The following is a 23,850-nucleotide window of genomic DNA, read 5'->3' as shown; positions in this document are numbered from 1 at the left end:
CACTGAGACTGCAGATTCCCACTAGTCAAGCCCTGAGGCCAACATTTTTTTTCACATCCTCTCTGGCTACACTTGCTAAAATGCCCTGCAGATTCCACCTCATCTGACACATTACATAAAGTGGTTTCCAGCAAAATGAAGTTAACTTGCTAAGTGTAGGCAGAACTGTAAGTGGATTTGCAACCCAAACCATTTTCTTGTACTTTAGAGGACTGTAAATATACTCAAGAACATTTAACTTATAAAAGTATGCAGATGGTAAGAAGTTGCTGACAACCTACAGCTGGGAGGTATCATTAATGCAGATGACACCTGGAATATCCAAACTAGGTGGCTTTAGAATATAAGAATAGTCGAGGTGAGATTAAATTTAATTAGAAGGAGCATGTGAAATGGCTTTCAGGTCTAGTAACAATGCTGCTACTATCTGTGAGTTCAGTAATTTGAAAGAATGTAAGACCCAAGTGTGTTTAACTATAGGTTGGCTGAGTGTCCTTTTAAGGTAGTTTCAGAAAAAGATAGGTTTGATCCTTCCCTGTATCAAGTTTCTCATATGATCTCAGCTGAAATAGCATGTAGTTTGATCATCTCTGCTCAAGAAAGATGGACTACATTAGATACTGAGAAGAGTGGCCTCTTTACATTTGATGTACTTACAAAAGGTAACAACGTGGTTTTTCTGCAGTTTTGTTGCGTTGGGCTAAATGTCAGAAAAAAAGAACAACTTATTTTTAAGCACATGATGTGGCACTACAAAAAATTTAGTCTGAAGATCAGTGATCAGTATAATGAGATTTGCAAATAATATTGATGCAAATTATGGTTTTGAAGGTTACAAAGTTTAAGAAAGATGCAATGCTCCTCTTATGCAGGCCCCTGAATGAATGGAATCAAGGTACACTGTTTATGAAATTCTTAAAATTGTCTCCAATTGTATCATTTTACAGTATTTACCATTTACTGACTTTAAAAAGTAATCAAGATTACTATGTATTTCTCTGTGTATTTGAATATGTATTTAATATGCTATGTCTGAATATTAACCATAGAACTATTCACAACTGAATTCCTGAAGAGGAGTTCTATAAAGACTGAAGTTACTGCAGAAGTTGCAAGGATAAGAAGAGATGAAAGCTGAATTCTGCCAAGATTTAATTAGTAACCTCCGATCCTACAAATACAACTAACTTTTACTATTCCAGGCTGCAAAATTAGTCCTTATGTTTGTGGGATCTGGTTTTACATGATGACAGAGAGATTACTGCTATCTGGTAACCTCAGTTTATAAATCAGAGCTGTGGGTATCAAATTCATCATTCATGTAGGACTGGAGACTAAAGAAAAAATGCTGATACAGAGATGTTATGCAGAGATTGCATTTCAGGCAAGGTTCCATTAAGATCTTTCACCTTCCTCTGGTTCATCTACGAAGACCACAGCAAATTTGAGTTTGTTTTCCCTTGCTAGATCTCACCCTCCAAGATCCTAAAGTAAAACAGAATTTACCTTTCCTTTTCAGCTCTTATTTACTGCTATCTATAAACAAACATACTAAATTCAATATGCATCATCCCTTCCAGAAATTTTTTTTAAAAAGCTTTATTGAATATGTTCTAAAGAGCATATGTTTAGAGTTCTACAACCTTCAAAGAATCCTCAATCACACATAAAAGTTCTTATTTTCAGTACTAAATAAAGCATGTAAGCCAGTGCTGCTCACACACGGCAACTGAATGGTAACAGAAGCAGCCAGTGGTAACCAACTGTAGAAAACTACTTCAGCAATTAATTAAAACTGGGTTAGCATCTGCATAGTACAGCAGGAATAAATAATCATCTGTTCTGTGTGACTTACTGAAGGCAGTTACTGGTGTACTAGTATCCATTTCTTTTTCAGTCATAAAGTATGTATCTTTTTGAATTATACAAATACCCCATAACTTTCAGTATGGAGAAAGCTAAGTAGCTTAGGTACATTTCCACATTAATAGAACTTGGTTTATAGCATTAAACAGCCATCTCCATTTTAATAGGTGGATGAGGATTATAATCTTCAATCTGAAAGTCTTCTGCCTTAAAGTCACAGATGTCTTCAACCTTACGAAGAATTCTGAGTTTGGGGAAAGGTCTTGGATCCCTCTGAAGCTGAAATAAAAACAAGCTTACTGTATAAAGCTAATACTTGGAAGGCAGAGATTTTGTGTTATAAATCAGATCTCATTAATCTCAATTCAGATTACACTATGTAGATTTTCCCTCCACCCCATGATTTATACTCCAAAAAAAATATTGTAAAACATTTAGGTGGAATCTACTTTAATATTCTGAAAGGGAGCAGGAGTATAATTTTAAAGTGGATTCCCCTGAGCTTCCAAATGCACTGCAAGCATCTTCAGTTTGCAGAGCAATTCAGGTGGCTACAGAGGAAACTAAACTGGAAATTCTGACCCAGATGTGCATCAAATGTGCTGCAATTTCTCACAGGAACATTTGGGTCCAAACCAGTGACTAGTTCTCTGGATCATTTTGAACCATACAGATTGTGAAGACATTCAGTCCGAGTTAAATCTAATCAAATAGAGTTCTGGTTTGCTCTTACTGAAACAAATTACTTTGTGAAGAAAACATGGCCTTATTCAGCCAAATAGTAATACTGATAAACTCTGAATTGTTAAGTTACCCTTTTCTGATATGCTACAAAGACATTTTATTTTGTATTTATCTGTATTGGGCAGAATGGTTTTCTAACTTTGTATTGGATAAGCATTATGGAAGATAAAAAGATACAAGAATCCAGAATAAGTACTTACTTGAACTTTTAGAGGTTCCACATGATTCAGATATATGTGAGCATCTCCTAATGTGTGTATAAACTCTCCAGGCTGAATAGAAAGGAGAATGCATGTGGTTTTCAAATAGTCAGGTTCCAAGAAAGCAAAACATTACAATGCTTACAGTATTGATTCTTAACATCTTATATCTAGTGTGGAATTGCAGCTTCTGAACTGAACTGGATTATCAAGATATCCTTGCAAGCTTCGAAGGATAATATCTTCCCAGACTAATGCATCATTAATGAAAAATATAATGAAAGTTCTACTAGATTACCAAAAAATTTATCTCTGAAATCCTGCTAGGATAATAGCTTCAGTAAATGAATGGAGCACTACTGATCTGCTCACCAAGATGGAAACAGATGGGGCAGTGACATCCAGCCTTTCCACTTCACTTCTAGTAAGCAGGACTTGCCAAAGCTGGTCTCAAACTAGTTGCCTCAGGCACTACTAAACAATGTAGTTTGTGGCAGTGAAGGTGTCAGTCACAAGCTAAATCCCAAAGCACTTACCAAGCATCCAGATGGGTTCTGCAAGCTTTTAAGTTCTGTGAGTTAGCAGCCCCTGAGCAATCTAATTTAATTTAGAGAAGCTTTATCGGCTGGCTATTTTACTGGCCTCTGACCAATGTAGATCAGTCCTTGGATATATTATGCTAAAAAACACCAAAGCTGAGCGGTAACAGCTGCTTTATGGACATAACATAAAACTTAACTTTTTCTAGTACCTTGGCCTTATTTCTTAAGTAGGTCTGCAATTGCTGTGATGTCCGATTCTTCCCTACTTCCCTATTTTAAGTTCCCCCTTCATATTCCTGGTAGCAGGAGGATCAGGCCCAAATGGCCTTGCTAGCATAATTTTTTACATGCTTTGAAACAAATAGGATTTCACCTGTACAAGATTGTGGTATACTTAAATTACTCTGCCAACTTACAAAATACAGCTCTGGAGTCAGGGCAGTAGCCTTTTCAGAACATACTACCACTCTACACAATCATCTACAACAGGAAGCAAAAAAAATAACCAGCTGAAATTATAGATGGAAGTTAGGTGGGCAGAATATCCAAACTGGAACCTTGACAGCAACTGCTGAGCTACTGTTTGCTTCCAATAAAGAACAGATGTTACAAAATTTAATCACTTCTATGTTATTATCCCATAAGGACAAGTACTCAGTTAAGATTTCTAAGAAGTAGATTAGTGGAACAGGTCAGTTTTGACATGTTCAGTTAAAAAGACCTGCAGGATCTTGTCTGTTTGACCTGAATTTACATTACTGATCCTAACTGCCAATACAGACCAGAGGCAATTCACATTATATTCATGAGGCCCTTTCTTACACATTTTTCATCAAGATTTTGAATGGTATGTTCATTCCAGTTTTTCCTGAACATGACATGAAAAGTCTCATCTCTTAGTCTCTCACTTCTCAGACAAGATTAAGTAAAATGATTAAACAGCCTACCTTTAGCCCTGTGACATGGGCAATCATGTATGTGAGCAGCGAATAGCTGGCAATATTGAAAGGCACTCCTAGTCCCATATCTCCAGACCTCTGGTAGAGTTGGCAAGACAATTCACCATTTAGAACATAGAACTGGCAAAGAGCATGGCATGGAGGCAAAGCCATCAGAGAAATATCTAGGAATTGAAGTACAGGAAGGGGGGGGGGGGAGGGAATATCGTAAGAGTATTAATGTGTTATAAATGTCAACGATGCAAAACCTGAACAAGCATTTAATGAGATACAGTAGAGAGTGAAAATCCAACTGCACTATTGTTCTGTTGCTTTTTCTCATTTAAAAGCACCTGCTGGCTAAGCAATTAAGTCTGGGTCATGACAAGCTATCTCCTGGGCTGTATGACCAGAAGAGTCATAAACAAACATCCCACAGAACAGATTTACGCCATAATGCTGCACAGCAGTTTAGTTTCACTCACCTTGGTGAGAAAGTTGATTTCCCTAAAGGAGGACATTAAGAGTAAAATTAAGCATGTACCCTAAAGCGACTTCCAACTGCTTTATCTTATTCTCTTCCCACTGCAACATGCCTTTACTGCTTGTTGAGATATAAAAGTAATGATCAATAAAAAAATAATAATCAGAAGATAAAAGATCTTTTCAGTGTTTATTTAGAAGTGCAGATAGTGCAACTACAGCTTGCTAAGGAAAATTTTAACTAGGTATCTCCTGATATCTGAGAATGTTTAACCTTAAAAATAACAGCAACAGCATGTGGCATCCCCTTTCAGAGACACAAGTGGAAAATGCTGGGTGATTTTTTTTGTGCACAGATCTACTGCTGCTGAAGTTAAACATTCTCTGGCACTAGCTCTTATTTAGAGGTAACCCTACAGGGTGAATGGATATCTAGAAAACCTCTGTTCAAGGAGATATTACAACACAACTAAGATTTTTGTTCTATAAAGATTTTTTTAAAGTTTACAATTTATTATATGGCTAAAGAAAAGTCATACTGGTGTACTATTTTTTTGGTTTTGTTTTTTTAAGCTTTTTAAAATAAGAATTGCTGTCTTTGAACAGAGGCCATATGCCAAAGACACTGGTAGCTAGGTACATCCCTCACTTTAATCTGGAGAGAAAAACTTTGAAGTAATCGTTCAAAAATTTTGAAGTCTGAACATAAGAATTAAGTAGAAGGAAAATCAAGCTTGCAAATCCTGGCCATTTTTACTGCATTCTTGGTAGTTTTATAAAGAACAGGAAAGGACACCAAATGGAACTGACTGCTGCAATGTGACTAGAACATGGTTTAGCATAAAGCAAGGTAATGTGCAACTGCATTCACTTGAAGTCTGATGTTCAATACCTTTGGGATTCCAAGCACACATAATGATTCTTCTGTCATCTGGATTGGTTTTGATTGTTTCAATCACTTTTTGCAACTGATCAACTCCTTGGTTAGAGTAATCTGTAGAAAGATATCAAATAAGATCTAAGCCAGATCGATTCAAGTCATGGTATTTTTTTAAGCCCAACCCACATCCCACTGAAAAGTGATAACCAAATAACAACCTCTGAAGATTGTATTGTAGCTTTGAAAGTGATTGAATTTGTCAGTTGGCACCCTCCAAATGTAGGCTATTCTTGGTCTTCCTTAGGGTGCTCTAAGGCTTGTGAAATTCTCATGATGGTATTTTCATATGTCCCCCCATCTCTTTTGCATGCTTTGAGTACCTTTAGCACACACTGAAATAGGACCATTCCTATTTAGAACACTTTATTCCATGCCTCAACAACCAGACATTTTTAAAGACCCAATAAGAAGTCTGCATAAACACCACATCCCAGGAAACAGAGGTTGCAATACAAAAATATTAATTGGACAAAGCATGTTATTTATCACTCAGGATGACTTGTTACCTAAATAGAACAAAAACTCTACTGGAATGAATGGGCAAGATATTACCACTTAGTGATTCATGGTATTTAAAGTAATTTGCCCACTGCATTTCTGGATTAAGACGCTTTTCTACATGTTAAACTTCCATGCTACAGTGCCCCTTCTTAAAAAATAAATTATCTAGCACTGACAAGGCCATGTATGAAAACTAAATTTCCATAGTATTCAGTGCCAGAAGGGAACTTTAATCATGTATAGCACAGAATTATTACATTTCACTCAGTGATGCTCACAGGCTAATTTTTAGGCTCAAAACCAGTTATATAAGAAATTCACTGGAATTAACTTAACATTAGAATGGATTCCAGAATAAAAGAGTCATTAGTTGTTACTCATTGTTCTGACTCATGCCAGTGAATCAGCATGGCTGGTAACTAATTTTTTCTAATAACTCTTATTTCAAAGCAACACCAAATTATGGTTACAGGGAGACCCAAGCTGACAAACAAGGTAGAAATATATAATCACCATCTCAGGGAATTCTTCTGTCAGAAATACTATGCCAAAAGCCTTGTCAAATGGTTATGTTGGTTCCTTGAACCTAATTACCTATCCATTAATAAGGCAACTTAAGGAAATCTCTTAGTAATGAAACCTATGGGAATTTATCTTGTTCATTTTTTCTGTATGTTATGCCACAGACCTTTTAAGTTCAGGGTAAGTTTTTAAATGTGTCAGTTCACAATTTGCATCATTTGTGTTAGCATAAAACCATATTCTGCCAGTGGTCAACATGCCAATACTAAGTCTAATATCTGTAACTACTATGAAGTTAGAGACTGTACTGTCAAAAAAACAAGAGGAAAAACTATTGACTTACCATGTTGCTAATCCAAGTTAAAAATCACACCAAAAGACAGGGACAATCTTTTTTTGATGGCAGTCCTGTAAATGTTTTCTGCAACCTCTCCTTCAGTGACTTAAAAAGAGCCCTCAAGACACTTCAGAGTAAGTTTAATGAACCAGTTCCACTGAAAATAATACCAACAGTTACTGCACCACATCATAACTTGTCACAGTGTACTGGGTCTGGCTGAACTGGAATTGGTTTTCCCCTCTAGCAGCCCTCACGGTGCTGTGGTTTATGCCCGGAGCTGGCAGGGTGTTGATAGCACCCTGGTGTTGTGGCTGCTGCTGAGCAGTGCTTACACAGCACCAAGGTTCTTTCTGATATTTCCTCAAGTGGGATGGGGGTGGGCAAGATCTTGGGAGGGGACACAGCCAGGACAGCTGACCCGAACCGACCAAAGGGATATTCCATACCGTATGACGTCTGCTCAGTATAAAGCTGGGAGAAAGGAGGGAGGGGGTGGGGTCACCCTTGGTCCTCCGAGGCAACCACTACGCGTATTGGAGCCCTGCTTCCTGAGAAGGCCAGACATCGCCTGTCCATGGGAAGTAGAGAATAAATCTGTTTGCTTTTGCTTCCGCGCGCAGACTTTTGCTTCGCTTTGCTTATATTAAAACTGCTTTTGTTTCACCCACAAGGGTTAGTTTATCTTCTTTCCCCTCTTTACCCTGTTGAGAAAACAAAGGGAAGGGGGGGGGGGGGGGGGGAAGTGATAGAGCGACTTGGTGGATACCTGGCATTTAGCCAGAGTCAAACCATCACAGTCTGTTCTGGCGCCCAACGTGGGGCAAAACAACGGCAGTTTTATATTAAATGTGCTGTAGCTATAGTAGTTATTAAGCAACAAGCTCTTGTGCTGGTCACGGGCTTGTTTATTGCGCTGCTTATCTTTATTTTGTTAAGCTCGGGAACATGCTGCAAGGAATCGGGAACATCATGAGTGGTTTTATTTTGCAGGCTCCCGAGGTACTTAGTCATCCTTATGTTAGCTCACTGATACTCTTTATTAATGCTGTTTGCCTGTTGTGGGTTGTGTGGAGCTCAGTATGCTTTTGGTGTAAGAGAAGGCAAATTTTGAGTGAATCGGTGCCAAAATGTGCTCTGAGGCGGCCTGTTCCTGGGTGGCAGGGAGAGTGGAAGGAAATGGGCAGATTCCTAGGACGGTTATCACCTCCTGTAGCCTGGGATCTCACCCCTGAACAGGCAAGCAACCCCACAAAATTGACACATCACCTGATAGAGGGGTGTCTTGCCTATCCCAGTGAGAATCAGCAACTTCTAGCACTTTACTGGGGCCTGGCCTGTGCTTACCGAGCTGCAGTTCAGCACTCTCAAAGGGCTGTGGTTGACATGGGAACTCAAACAATAACAACAGCAACAGAGATTGCCCCAGTAGTAAAAAAGAAACAATGGACAAGGAGAACAATAGGCCCATATCTTCGATTAATAAGGGAGGAGAAAGAAGAGGAAGAAGCTGGTCCTTCAGCAAAGGTATCAGAAGAGGGAATAACAGAACTGAAACAGGAGGCAGAAACTACCCGGTCCCTGACGTCATCAGAACTGCGAGATCTGCGAAAAGACTATTGCCGCCAGCCAGGTGAGCGGATCGCTGCCTGGCTGCTGCGATGCTGGGATAATGGGGCAGATGCTCAACAACTGGAAGGCAAGGAAGCCAAACAGCTGAGTTCCCTTGCTAGAAATCGAGGAATCGAAAGGGGAATTGGAAAAGAGACAGCAATTTGCAGTCTGTGGAGACGGCTCCTTTCAAGTGTTAAAGCAAGGTATCCTTTCAAGGAAGATCTTATGGACCACACCCCAGGGAAGTGGACTACTGCAGATGAAGGTGTCCAGTACCTGAGAGAATTAGCAGTGATGGAAGTCATCTATGGTGATCCAGATAATGATGAAGCCCCTAAAAATCCAGAGGATGTCCCATGCACACGGGCCATGTGGAGGAAGGTGATTAAAGGTGCGCCATCCTCGTATTCTGCCGGCTTGGCCGCGATGTACTACCCAGAAATGGATGCAGGAGAAGGACTAAGATGTATGCCAACTGTGGAGGCAGTCTCTTCCTGGCGTCAGAACTTTGAAGAGAGTCTTGGTACCTCCTCATCTCTACGGGCGAGTGCCCTGGATGTTAAGAGCTCCCCAAGAAATCATTTCTCTTCTGTCCCAGTCAGGGGGAAAGGGAAGCCAAGGCACATGACACGTGGCGAACACTGGTTCTTCCTGCGCGACCAGGGGGAGGACATGAGGAAGCGGGATGGTCAACCCACCTTTAAGTTGGAAGCACGTGTACATGAATTGCGAGGAAAGACCCCTGCCAAGAAGAAGACATCCAAGAAGGTTGTTAATGTAGCTGGTGTAAAACCACAAGAAAGTAACCAGCGATCTCCCAGATACAGAAAGACTGAGATCACCTCCCTTGACCCTGAAGAAGGAACCTCCGGCCTGGCACGGCAAGAGTCAGACAGTGAATACTCCGACCAAGAACGGGAATAGAGGGCCCCTGCCTCCAGCCAGGAGGAGGAAAGGGATGATTGGGTGTACTGGACAGTGTGGGTTCGATGGCCTGGCACATCAAATCCACAGAAGTACCAGGCTTTAATTGACACCGGGGCACAATGTACACTAATGCCGTCAAGTTATAGAGGGGTAGAACCTATCTGGATCTCAGGAGTGACAGGGGGCTGTCAAGAACTATCAGTATTGGAGGCCGAGGTTAGCTTGACTGGGGACAAGTGGGAAAAACATCGCATTGTAACTGGCCCAGAAGCCCCTTGCATCTTGGGCATTGACTATCTCAAGAGGGGATACTTCAAAGACCCAAAAGGATACCAATGGGCTTTTGGTGTGGCCAGTGTGAATACAGAAAAGGTAAAACAGTTGTCTAATCTGCCTGGCCTCTCAGAAGATCCTTTTGTTGTGGGACTGTTGCAAGTTGAAGAACAACAGGTGCCAATTGCTATGAGGACTGTGCACCGACGGCAGTATCGTACAAACCGAGACTCTCTGGCTCCCATCCAAGAATTGATTCGTCAACTGGAGAACCAACATGTCATCAGTAAGACACATTCGCCTTTTAATAGCCCAATACGGCCAGTGCGAAAGTCTGATGGAGGGTGGAGGTTAACAGTAGACTATCGTGGCCTGAATGAAGTGATGCCACCACTGAGTGCTGCTGTACCAGATATGTTAGAGCTCCAATATGAACTGGAGTCAAAGGCAGCCAAGTGGTACGCCACAATCGATATTGCCCATGCATTCTTTTCAATTCCTTTGGCAGAAGAGTGCAGGCCACAGTTTGCTTTCACGTGGAGGGGTGTCCAGTATACCTGGAATCGACTGCCCCAGGGGTGGAAGCACAGCCCCACTATTTGTCATGGACTAATTCAAACTGCACTGGAAAAGGGTGATGCCCCTGAACATCTATCTACAATACACTGATGACATCATTGTGTGGGGCAATGAGGCAAGAAGTGTTCAAGAAAGGACAAAGAGTAACTGAGATTCTTCTGAGAGCTGGGTTTGCCATGAAGAAAAGCAAGGTCAAGGGACCAGCACATGAAATTCAGTTCTTGGGAATAAAATGGCAAGATGGACGCTGTCATGTGCCATTGGATGTTGTCAACAAGATAGCAACTATGTCTCCACCGACCAACAAGAAGGAAACACAAGCTTTCCTAGGACTTGTGGGATTTTGGAGGATGCATATTCCAGGTTGTCCTGGGTTGCAGTGTATTCTATTACCATCCTCATGAGCTGTCGAAATCAGGTGGGGCAGTGTTTCCTTGCTCCCCCCCCCCACCAGACTATCTTTCTGCTATTGGCCCATCAATGCCATGCAGCATGACTCATTATCCCATTGTGAGACGCTCCACCCAGAGGGAGAAAACCAGCATTCCATCCTGGATATAACCTGAGATTCTGAATGCCAGAGACGCTCTTTTTTCCACTGGATTTCCAGAGGACAGGAGCTACTTACCCACCACTGGACTTTTCTGAGGAAGAGCAGATCTGTTTTTTTTTCTTTTCTACAGGATCACTGCTTCGGGGGGACTGCAGCCACCATTCTACCAGACTGCTACCACCACCCTGATTAACAGGGTGTCAGGTTGTATCCTGACTCTGTTAGTTTAACCCAGTGTTATCCGCCTTTATAATTTTTATTTTTTTCCTTATTAAATTGTTATTCTGACTTGGTGTCTCCCCGTAGTTTGTTTTCAAACTAGCACATATTTTGGCGCACAACGTGGGGCCAGGCTGTTGAGAAAAGTCAGAATTACAATTTTGTATTGTAAAAGCCACCTACTCGCTATGATGTTCAACATGCTTACATGGGTCTTGTATCTAGCTCTCGATATTTTTCCGCACATGGGGAACTATCTGCCGATTTTAATGATCCTGTGTAGACCAGGGTATGGTATAAAATTGGATTTATTAGTCTATTATGCCTACTGCATGACAACCTCCAAGACAGTGAACATAATTCGGAATATATACTCAACTTTGTCTGCATGTCCTGCTTTAGGCTGCTACATCTGGGGCCTCAACAATCATACCCATACCCTGGGGGCAGGATTAAAGAATGTTCTTTTCCAGCTTTTCAGGCCGGACACAGCAGTTTTTGGAAATATTGAGTTCTCTGTGGATGTTAAGGATGGCATAATCTTCTTGTCAGTTCTTTTTTCTTTTTTCTCTATGACCTGCACTGTGTACACCATGCTTAGGATCAGAGCTATGACACAGCATCCTCAGGATGAGAGAGAAAAAAAGAGCAGAGCAACAAGCACCATGTCTACACAGACCATCACAGAGGAGAAAGAAAGAAACCAGATGCAAGACAACAGCATCCATATCTACGCAGACTGACACAGAGGAGGAAAAAACCAAAGGCGCTGAAAGCATCTCCACACAAACCATCACTGAACCAGAACAGCCTAAAGCGATTGCAGTTGCCCCCGTGCAGAAGAAGAAATCAAAAAGCAAATCAGTTCGCATAGTGACTGAGGAGGATGCAGCAGGACCTTTGCACCCAGCAGAAGAGGCAAGGCCAGAGATCATCACTCGGTCGCTATCCCTGGGTGAGCTGCATGACCTGTGGAGGGAATTCACCCGCCAGACAAACGAGTCTATCCTGACCTGGCTGCTCCGCATCTGGGACGCTGCAGCCAATGACACCATTCTGGATGGAAGTGAGGCCAGGCAACTGGGATCTCTGTCCAGGGATGTGGTCACTGACCAGGGGATCGGGAGAACCCAAGAAACCCTCAGCCTCTGGCAGCGACTGCTGACAAGCGTAAGGGACAGGTACCTTTGTAAAGAAGACCTCCAGGTGCACCAGGGAAAATGGAGCACAATGGAACAAGGTATCTGGTGCCTGAGGGAATTGGCTGTGCTGGAAATAATTTTCTCAGAAGATGAGAGATTTCCTAAGAGCCCAGATGGTGTCAAGTGCACGTCACAGATGTGGTTGAGGTTCGCACGCCTTGGACCAGAGATGTACTCCCGTTACCTGGCAACGCTGCAATGGAGGGAAGGCGAGGACAGGGTGGTGTCTCGGTCAACAAACTGAGAATTTACGAGGACACTGTCACAGCCCCATTTCGCACCCATGTCTCCTCCGTAGAAACAAGGCTGGCTGAGCAAGTCCAAAGCTTGATTGAAGAGGGCCATCAGAAACTGAAAAAGGAACTCAAGGAAGAGATTTACCACATCTCGCCAGAACCAACAAGAGTCTCTGCCATTAGGAGCAGGCGTCCCCCAACCAGGGAGAGAGGATACACCCCACGAGGTAATCTCTGTTTTTTCCTTCAGGAACATGGAGAAGACATGAGTAAGTGGGATGGAAAACCCACCTCCTCTTTAGCAGCCCGGGTACGTGAACTAAAAAGAGGGACAACTACCACAAGAAGCTCATCTAGAGTCAATGCTGCCCCAGTCTCTCGTGCACAGAATTCCAGACGGTATAGGGACGTTAATATGACCGATCCTCTTGAAGGGACCTCAGGAGCATATTCACCGGAGGGAAGCAACATGTACCATGACCAGGAATAGAGGGGCCCTGCCTCCAGCCAGGTAGAGGAAAGGGATAATTGGATCTTTTGGACTGTGTGGATCTGATGGCCTGGCACATCTGACCCACAAAAATACACAGCTTTGGTTGACACCGGTGCTCAATGTACTCTGATACCATCAAGGTATGTGGGAGCAGAACCAATTTCTATTTCTGGGGTAACAGGAGGATCCCAGCAGCTGACTGTACTGGAAGCTGAAGTGAGTTTAACTGGGAATGAGTGGCAGAAACACCCCATTGTGACTGGCTCAGAGGCTCTGTGCATTCTCGACATACGACTATCTCAGAAATGGATATTTCAAAGACCCAAAAGGACATCATTGGGCTTTTGGGATAGCTGCTGTGGAGACAGAAGATATCAGACAACTGAATACATTGCCTGGCCTCTCAGATGACCCCTCTGCCGTGGGACTGCTAAGAGTTGAAGAACAGCAGGTGCCAACTGCCACAGCAACAGTGCACCGTCGGCAATACCATACCAACAGAGACTCTCTGGTTCCCGTCCATGAGATGATTAGTAAACTGGAGAGCCAAGGGGTGGTCAGCAAGGCCCGTTCACCTTTCAACAGCCCTATATGGCCTGTGCGTAAGTCCAGTGGAGAATGGAGACTGACGGTGGATTACCATGGCCTGAATGAGGTCACGCCACCATTGAGCGCTGCCGTGCCGGACATGTTGGAACTTCAGTACGAGCTGGAGTCCAAAGCAGCAAAGTGGTACTCCACTATTGACATTGTCAATGCCTTCTTCTCCATTCCTTTGGCAGCAGAATGCAGGCCCCAGTTTTCTTTCACCTAAAGGGGTGTGCAATATACCTGGAACCGACTGCCCCAGGGGTGGAAGCACAGTCCCACCATTTGCCATGGACTGATCCAGACTGCACTGGAAAAGGGTGAGGCTCCAGAACATCTGCAATACATTGACGACATCATCATGTGGGGAAACACAGCAAAGGAAGTATTTGAGAAAGGACAGAGAATCATCCAGATTCTCCTGGAAGCCGGCTCTGCCATCAAAAGGAGCAAAGTCAAGGGACCTGCCCGAGAGATCCAGTTCCTGGGAGTAAAGTGGCAAGATGGACGACGTCAGATTCCCACTGAGGTCATCAATAAGATCATTGCAATGTCTCCACCGACCAGCAAGAAGGAAACACAAGCTTTCCTAGGCGCCATAGGTTTTTGGAGAATGCACATTCCCAAGTACAGCCAGATCGTGAGCCCTCTCTACCTGGTTACCCGCAAGAAGAACTATTTCCACTGGGGCCCTGAACAACAGCAAGCCTTCGCTCAGATCAAGCAGGAAATTGCCCATGCAGTAGCCCTTTGCCCAGTCAGGACAGGACCAGAGGTGAAGAACGTGCTCTACTCTGCAGCCGGGAACAATGGTCCGTCCTGGAGCCTCTGGCAGAAGGTGCCTGGTGAGACTCGGGGTCGACCACTGGGATTCTGGAGCCGAAGCTACAGAGGGTCTGAAGCCAACTACACTCCCACAAAGAAGGAAATCTTGGCCGCCTATGAAGGAGTTCAAGCTGCCTCAGAGGTAATCGGCACAGAAGCACAACTCCTCCTGGCATCCCGACTACCGGTGCTGGGTTGGATGTTCAAGGGAAAGGTTCCTTCCACGCATCACGCCACTACCACATGGAGCAAATGGATTGCTCTCATCACACAGCGTGCCCGTATTGGAAACCCGAATCGCCCTGGGATTCTGGAAATTATAACGAACTGGTCTGAAGGTGAGACTTTTGGATTATCTTCTGAAGAAGAGGAAGAGCAAGTGACTCGTGCTGAGGAAGCCCCACCATATAATGAGCTACCAGAGACTGAAAGACGTTACACCCTCTTCACTGATGGTTCCTGCCGAATTGTAGGCGCTAACCGGAAGTGGAAAGCTGCAATATGGAGCCCCACACGACGAGTTGCACAAGCTACTGAGGGACAAGGTGGATCGAGTCAGGTTGCAGAGCTTAAAGCCGTCCAGCTGGCTTTGGATATTGCTGAACGAGAGAAGTGGCCGAGGCTCTATCTCTACACCGACTCGTGGATGGTAGCTAATGCTCTGTGGGGATGGCTGGATCGCTGGAGAAAGGCCAACTGGCAACACAGAGGGAAACCCATCTGGGCCGCTGAGATTTAGCAGGACATTGCCACCCGAGTAGAGAAGCTAACCATGAAGGTTCGACACGTGGATGCGCATGTACCCAAGAGTCGGGCGAATGAAGAGCATCACAACAAAGAGGAGGTGGACCGAGCTGCCAAGGTGGAAGTGTCTCAGGTGGATCTGGACTGGCAGCACAAGGGAGTATTATTCCTAGCTCGTTGGGCCCATGATGCCTCTGGTCATCAGGGGAGAGATGCAACCTACTGATGGGCCCATGACCGAGGGGTGGACCTTACCATGGACAGCATCTCACAGGTCATCCACAGTTGTGAGACCTGTGCTGTAATCAAACAGGCCAAGCGGGTAAAGCCTCTGTGGTACGGTGGACGGTGGTCAAAGTACAGGTATGGGGAAGCCTGGCAAGCTGACTACATCATCCTTCCCCAAACCCGCCAAGGCAAGCGCTACGTGTTGACCATGGTGGAAGTAACCACTGGATGGCTGGAGACCTACCCTGTGCCTCATGCTACTGCCCGGAACACCATCCTGGGCCTGGAAAAGCAAGTCCTGTGGAGACATGCACCCCTGAGAGGATCGAGTCAGACAACGGGACTCATTTTAAGAACAGCCTCATCAACACCTGGACCAGAGAACATGGTATTGAATGGATATATCATATCCCTTATCATGCACCAGCTGCCGGGAAAGTTGAACGCTGCAATGGACTACTTAAAACCACCCTAAAGGCACTTGGTGGGGGGACCTTCAAAAATTGGGAAGTGAACTTAGCAAAGGCCACCTGGATGGTCAATACCCGAGGGTCCATCAATCGAGCTGGTCCCGCCGAGTCTGAACACTTGCACACAGTGGATGGAGATAGAGTCCCTGTGGTACACCTGAGAGGTATTTTAGGAAAGACTGTTTGGATTAATCCCACCTCAGGTAAAGGCAAACCCATCCGTGGGATTGCCTTTGCTCAAGGACCTGGTTACACTTGGTGGGTAATGCAAAAAGATGGGGAAACCCACTGTGTACCACAAGGAGACCTAATCTTAGGTGAGAACTGTGTGCAGGGTTTCATTGTATATATATATGTGGGGGGGGGCGTGTGTAGAGTTTAAGGAAGGTATTGATTTGGGATGATGGAGATGATAATAGAATAAGGGGTGGATTATGTCCTGGGTTGCAGAGTATTCTATTACCATCCATCCTCATGAGCCGTGGAAATCAGGTGGGGCAGTGTTTCCTTGCTTCCCCCCCCCCCCCCCCCTCGCCCCCCCAACCTCCAGACTATCTTTCTGCTAATGGCCCATCAATGCCATGCAGCATGACTCATTACCCCATTGTGAGATGCTCCACCCAGAGGGAGAAAACCAGCATTTCCATCCTGGATATAACCTGAGATTCTGAATACCAGAGATGCTCTCTTTTCCACTGGATTTCCAGAGGACAGGAGCTACTTAGCCACCACTGGACTTTTCTGAGGAAGAGCAGATCTGGTTTTTTTTCTTTTCTACGGGATCACTGCTTCGGGGGGACTGCTACCACCACCCTGATTAACAGGGAGTAACAGCCCGTTGACCCGCTTCCTCAAGGCAGTACCAGCACGCTCTCTGTGTGCGTTGCTCGTTGCTCTCTGTTAGTTTAACCCAGTGTTATCTGCCTTTATAATTATTTTTTTTTTCCTTATTAAATTGTTATTCTGACTTGGTGTCTCCCACTAGTTTGTTTTCAAACTAGCACACAGGTTACAGTCAGCTTGTGAGCCCTCTCTATCAAGTGACCCGAAAGAAGAACAATTTTCAGTGGGGTCCTGAGCAGCAACAAGCCTTTGAGCACATCAAACAAGAGATAGCTCGGGCGGTAGCTCTTGGGCCTGTTCGGACAGGACCAGCTGTGCAAAATATACTTTACACATCAACTGGGGAGCACGGACTCACATGGAGCCTCTGGCAGAAGATACCAGGTGAAACTCGAGGTTGACCATTATGATTTTGGAGCCGGGGATATCGAGGATCAGAAGCCCACTACACTCCGACTGAAAAGGAGATACTGGCACCATATAAGGGGATTCGAGCTGCTTCAGAAGTTGTTGGTACAGAAGCACAGCTCCTCTTGGCACCACGGTTGCCTGTATTACATTGGATGTTCAAAGGAAACATCCCTTCCACACACCATGCAACCAGTGCTACCTGGAGTAAATGGGTAGCGTTGATCATGCAACGGGCTCGACTGGGGAAACCCAACCATCCAGGGATCCTGGAAGAGACCATGGACTGGCCAGAAGGTAGAGATTTTGGAGCGTTGCCTGAGGAGGTGGCTCGTGCCCAAGAGGCACCGCCATATAACGAGTTACCAGAAGATGAGAGGTGTTATGCTCTCTTTATTGATGGATCCTGTCGTGTGGTAGGAAGCCATTGGAAGTGGAAAGCTGCTGTGTGGAGTCCCACAAGACAAGTCGTTGAGGCCACTGAAGGAGAAGGAGAGTCAAGTCAGTTTGCAGAAGTAAAAGCGATCCAACTAGTCCTAAAGATTGCTGAATGGGAGAAGTGGCCAGTACTGTATCTCTACATGAACTCCTGGATGGTGGCTAACGCCCTGTGGGGGTGGCTACAGGAGTGGAAGAAGACCAATTGGCAGCACAGAGGTAAACCCATCTGGGCTGCTGCATTGTGGCAGGACATCGCTGCCCGAGTGGAAAACGTGGCTCTAAAGGTGCGTCATGTAGAAGCTCATGTGCCCAAAAGGCGTGCCACTGAAGAACATCAAAACAATGAGCAAGCAAAGCTGCCAAAATTGAAGTAGCTCGGCTGGACCTGGACTGGGAGCGTAAGGGTGAGCTGTTTGTAGCTCGATGGGCCCATGAAACATCAGGGCATCTTGGCAGAGATGCAACGTACAGATGGGCTCGTGATCGAGGGGTGGACCTGACCATGGAGGCCATCTCACAGGTCACTCATGAATGTGAAACATGTGCTGCAATCAAGCGAGTCACACGAGTAAAGTCTCCCTGGAACAGAGGGCGATGGCTGAGTTTTCAATACGGTGAGGCCTGGCAGATTGACTATATTGGACCACTGCCACGAACACGCCAAGGCAAGCGCTACATACTCACCATGGTAGAAGCAACTACGGGTTGGCTTGAAACATACCCTGTAAATCATGCCACTGCCCGAAATACCATCTTGGGTCTTGAAAGGCATATTTTATGGCGGCATGGTACTCCTGAAAGAATCGAATCAGACAACGGGACCCATTTTCGAAATAATCTTATAAACTCCTGGGCAAAGAAACATGGTATTGAGTGGGAGTATCATATCCCTTATTACCCACAAGCATCTGGAAAGACTGAAAGATATAATGGACTGTTGAAGACTATGTTGAGAGCATTGGACAATGGGGGATGGAAGCACTGGGATATAAATTTAGCAGAAGCCACTTGGCTAATTAATACCAGAGGATCTGTTAACTGTCCTGGTCCTGCCCAAACAAACCCCCTTCATACTGTGGGAGGAGATAAGGTCCCCGTAGTACACACAGGGAAATGGCTGGGGAAGGCTGTGTGGATTGCTCCTCCCTTGGGAAAAGGCAAGCCCACGCGTGGGATTGTCTTTGCTCAGGGACCTGGATGTACTTGGTGGGTAATGCGGGAGGATGGGACTACTCAGTGTGTGCCTCAAGAACATTTAACCTTGGGGGCAAAGTAATCTGTAGGATGAGTTGTATGTTGCAGGAAGTGATGGAGGAAGTAGGAACGATGAAGAGTAAACCAGATACGTGCAATGACAACCCAAACCTAGCCGGTGCTGGAGTCCAACGGTCAAGCATACTTCTGTCCTGAACATCTGTCTTGACAGATGGGAGCCAAGTCACTGAACATCTGAAGGAGTGAAGAAAGCTTATGGAATGGATAAATGAATATTATGTGGGACCTGGGCATGATGTAAATGGTATGGAATAAGGGGTGGAGACTGTACTGGGTCTGGCTGAACTGGAATTGGTTTTCCCCTCTAGCAGCCCTCACGGTGCTGTGGTTTATGCTGGGAGCTGGCAGGGTGTTGATAGCACCCTGGTGTTGTGGCTGCTGCTGAGCAGTGCTTACACAGCACCAAGGCTCTTTCTGATATTTCCCCAAGTGGGATGGGGTGGGCAAGATCTTGGGAGGGGACACAGCCAGGACAGCTGACCCAAACCGACCAAAGGGATATTCCATACCATGTGACATCTGCTCAGTATAAAGCTGGGAGAAAGGAGGAAGGGGGTGGGGTCACCCTTGGTCCTCTGAGGCAACCACTACGCGTATTGGAGCCCTGCTTCCTGAGAAGGCCAGACATCGCCTGTCCATGGGAAGTAGAGAATAAATCTGTTTGCTTTTGCTTCCGCGCGCGGACTTTTGCTTCGCTTTGCTTATATTAAAACTGCTTTTGTTTCACCCACAAGGGTTAGTTTATCTTCTTTCCCCTCTTTACCCTGTTGAGAAAACAAAGGGAAAGGGGGGGGGAAGTGATAGAGCAACTTGGTGGATACCTGGCATTTAGCCAGAGTCAAACCATCACACACAGCTACTCTGTCCACAGCATCATCAGCTATGGATAGATCCTACTTAGTTCCAGCTGCAGAATGGAAAAATCTTTCTTTTCCACAGCCTCCAATGAATGTAGTGCACTAACGTCCATTCTTGCCAACACAATTGTATTTGTGGAAATTAGGACTCTGCATTGGTATTCAGAGGTAGCAGCATGTGTTCCACTGCTACCAAATGGAGCTAGCTCGTGATTCTGGACTGCAATAGACACACACTCTTCCATCTATCAGTCACCATACCTGCTCTGGATCAAAGCAAAACAACATATGCCTTACGATTCATCTCTTCTACAAATACCAAACTACAGCATATTAAGCTACATCTTTCAGGATAATAGACTGTGTTAAAAAAAAGTGGAATTAACCCTCTCAAACACGATTTATTCTGGCTTTCAGTTCACTCTGCAAACAGTCCCTTTAACAATACTCCATTCCACCCAGACTTCTGGAAACAAGGTGTCACAGTCATTCCACTAAGCAATCAGGATTGTATTTGTATGTGATTACCTGTGTGCATATCTTTGTATTCTGCTCCAAAGTGCCTCCACTGGAAACCATAAACTGGTCCCAAATCCCCCTCCTCTCTGGTGCTGAAACCCTGCTTATCCAGGAACTCCCGTGACCCATTAGCATCCCAAATCTTCACACCTTTTGCAGAGAGCTCTTTGGCATTTGTAGAACCCTACAAAACACAGGCAGTAAGAAGTCTATCTCCTAATCCCAACACAGAAAGCATGATTTGAAACAGCTGTATTAAGCTTTGCTAGTCTACAGTATTTCTCCACTTATAAAGGATGAAGGGTCTGATTGATATACTGGATGAGGTTCTTGCACGCGGACATAAATGAACTGAATAAAACTTACAAGCAACATACTAGAATGAAGTTTGAGGAGCCATTCTCCTCTTATTTAACTTAAAATACTTCTTTGTGAATGCACAAACAGTACAGCCTCAAGGTCAACTGGAGTGTATCATTTCATATGCACATTTGTAGAGATTTTACTTTACAGGTGGATAAAAATAGACAAACAAAAAATTTACGGTCTGAGTACTGTCTCTGCCAAGCTACCTATAAAGAGCTTAAGGCCTTAAAAAACCTTTTGTTAAAATGACAAAGATGACAAATTTGACAAAATAACCAGAGAAATTTCACTGAATTCTGAAACATGTTGAAATCAGCACACTCAAAAATCCAAAATAGAAAGTGTTCTGTTTTGGGGAGTGTCTACTCTTTTGTCTTTGAAAAAAGATAGATACTTAAAAAAAAAAAAAAAAAGAATTCGTATTTAAGTCCTGCTATCTAGCAAAAGGTTAGATAGACTTTCCCATACCGGCACTATGTCACAACATATAAAGGAACACTTACAATGTAATGTATTATCTACAGTTGAATTTTAATACTCTAACTACAGCTATTAGCTCTATTAGATCTCAGGGTTTTGGTACTAAAAAGTCTAGCATTTACATCAGTCTTACTTCACCTGTACAAGTTCACTCCACACTGCTTGCTTCTGTTCAAGTCAAGACCAGCTACCCCAATATTAAAAAGCAGGTCATTAAACTGCCTACGGTATACTTCATTTTATTATTTCTTATTCAAACACTAATAAAAGAGACTGTACTAGGCTTGGTAACTATGGGGTATTGTCAAATCAGCAGAAGCCCTCACTATTTCAGGCTACTTCCCTTTAAACGGAAGAAAACCTTCTGTTTGGTAACAATACAACAGTGTCCACTAAAATGCACAGAATGTCGAACATAATGGCCTTCCATGTGTAGTCAAAACACTAGGTGGCTGCACTTCCTCTGTTCTGTCTTACGAACAGGAGCATCTACAGTTACCCCAAATTCTTTAATCCACGCCACACTAGCTCATTCTGTTGATACCACTCTCAGGCACACCACCCACAGAGACATCCAAATACCAAACCTTGATAAACCATAGCAGCTCTTCCAGCACTCCTTTCCAGAATACCCGCTTCGTTGTGAGCAGTGGAAACTGATCTGAAAAAGAGTTTCAGTGTCAGAGGTGACCTGCAATTTGCCAGGCTGAACCAACTTTGGTTTTTCTCCACATATGGTAATGCCACCATCTGACATTCAGAGGTTTGGATATTAAGTACAAGCTGGGAAAGGATATGCAATTCTTATATTCAGATCACAAGAACCTGACTTTTATTTTCCTGGACAGTGGGGGGGGAGATGAATTACCTGTGGGCACCTGGATGAACTCTGCCATGAGGACATCATGGTGCTGCGTATGGACGTATTTGTAAGCATTTGCAATGGAAAGTGGAGGCTTAAGTTAAAACTGTTGGCAAATCTATTTCGCAAACATCCTTCGTACTATGCTTGAATGGTAGGAAGGAGCAGGACAGGCTATCTCAAGATCTAATGCGTTTTTAAATCAGCTCGCAGCTACAGAGCCGGGCCAGGCCTGGCTGTTGGGCCGAGGGAGAGGAGGGGTCCGAGCCGCCGCAGGCTGCCGGGCAGGGAGAGGGTGATGGAGCTGACGGGACGGACCTAAACGCCTCCACAGGCCCCTACAGCGGGTCCGAGCCCCGGCCCTGAGCGGGGGAGGCCTCTCTCTCAGCGGGCCGGAGCGGGACAGCCCCGGGAGAGAAGATGGCGTCACTCTCCCCCCCGTGCAGGGCGGCAACCGCTGGAGCCGCGGCGGGCAGGGGTAGGGGGCCGGGTTGGGGGCCGCGGGTCCCGACGGTGCCGACCTCTCAGGCTGTACCGCGCCTGCATGCCGAAGACGGATATGGTGCCGGTGCCGGTGCGGTCCTCCTTCCGATGGCCGTGCTGCAGGATGTGCCCGACCTGCCGCAGGTACTGCGGCTCGCCGGGCTCCGGGCCGCCGGCCGCCGCGCTCGGCAGCTCCCCCTCGGCAGGCATGTCGGGCCAAAGGCGCTCCGGGCGGCTCCTTGCAGGCCGTAGTGGGCTCCGGCTGCCCGCCGGCCGCCCTCCCGCCGGCCGCTTCTCCTCCGAGCCCGCCAAAGCCCAGCCTTTCCCGCCAAGCGGCACTGAGGAACGGGCGGAGCGGGGCGGTGCCACGGCCGCCTCCTCCCTCCCTTCCCCTTCCCCTTCCCCTTCCCCTTCCATTCCGGGCCGGCCGGGGCCCTCCCCTGGGGCAGGGCCCCTCTGCAGTGCCGCCGCCTCCCGCCTGCCCCGCGGGGCGCAAGCAAGGCCGCGGAGGCGGGTGGCCGGTGGCCGTGCCTTTGCTGTCCTTGTCAACTTTTTCGCCTCCCGTTGGGGATCCTCCTCAGTTGCCCTCTCTGGCCCCGCACGGGGCTGGTCTCCCCGGCGGAGGCTGTCCGAGCCCCTAACCCCAGCCTGTGCCTCAGACCGCACCGATTTTTCCTCATTCTGCTCCCAGCGTGGTGTCCTATATTTTCTAGGTATGCGCTCCCTGTTCGTCAAAACAAACTGACTCTTCTCGGTATATTTTGTTAGTATATCTTGGAAATGAAGCAGTTTGTGTGAGTCACCTCTGATAAAGGCCAATCTTCTGACACCTGGTGTGATTACAAGGGTTAGACCTGCTATCTCTTGCGATTAGGAGGCATATGTCATGGCGGTTGAATGGAACAGAGGACTGTGGATTTCCTTACAGCAGGCAGGAAAACATCTTTCCCACTAGTTAAAACAATGAACTGGTCCTTTTTTTTTTGTATAAACGTGTATACTTGCATGTGTAGAAGCAAAGGAAAAGGTATGGTATAATTAGGGTACAATTATTTTTCTATGCTCATATCTGATATAGATGGGTTTGTACACTTAGAATATAATTTATTTAGCAGAGATGCAGTTGGAAATGGTGAATATAACTGCAAAAAAATGCTTAGAAATGCCAGGCACAGCAAATGAAACCAAATTGCATAGAGCTTTTCTTCTAACAGAGATATGTATCAGTTCTTAACCTTTATTATAATTTGCAAATACCAGTGAAAGCTAATGTGTGTAATTTAGGAAAAAAC

General features: G+C 45.2%; 1 protein-coding gene across 1 annotated transcript; it reads right to left on the bottom strand.

Moving 5' to 3' along the window:
- Positions 1–1,010: 1,010 nt before the first annotated feature.
- TYMS (thymidylate synthetase) lies at positions 1,011–22,899 on the bottom strand. Its single transcript, XM_074897756.1, has 7 exons — positions 22,597–22,899; positions 21,801–21,874; positions 20,377–20,551; positions 5,666–5,767; positions 4,300–4,475; positions 2,811–2,882; positions 1,011–2,145 (listed from the first exon to the last, which is right to left on the bottom strand). Exons 1-7 carry the CDS (start codon positions 22,766–22,768, stop codon positions 2,008–2,010), a joined length of 909 nt encoding a protein of 302 aa, XP_074753857.1. The 5' UTR covers positions 22,769–22,899; the 3' UTR covers positions 1,011–2,007.
- Between the last annotated feature and the right edge of the window lie 951 nt (positions 22,900–23,850).

This window comes from Athene noctua, chromosome 2 (assembly GCF_965140245.1).
Source record: "Athene noctua chromosome 2, bAthNoc1.hap1.1, whole genome shotgun sequence".
In the NCBI taxonomy this organism is placed as follows: domain Eukaryota; kingdom Metazoa; phylum Chordata; class Aves; order Strigiformes; family Strigidae; genus Athene; species Athene noctua.
Note: the sequence above shows the minus strand (reverse complement) of the source record. Positions and strands in the feature narration are given on the sequence as shown.

What these genes read in the sequence shown, in the direction of transcription:
- TYMS (XM_074897756.1), bottom strand. Translation starts at nt 22,768, where the DNA reads ATGCCTGCCGAGGGGGAGCTGCCGAGCGCGGCGGCCGGCGGCCCGGAG. An exon ending in GTGTGCTTGGAATCCCAAAG is followed by an intron (nt 4,476 to 5,665) that starts GTATTGAACATC and finishes TTCAATTCCTAG; the next exon opens with ATATTTCTCTGATGGCTTTG. An exon ending in CCCATGTCACAGGGCTAAAG is followed by an intron (nt 2,883 to 4,299) that starts GTAGGCTGTTTA and finishes CTTTCTATTCAG; the next exon opens with CCTGGAGAGTTTATACACAC.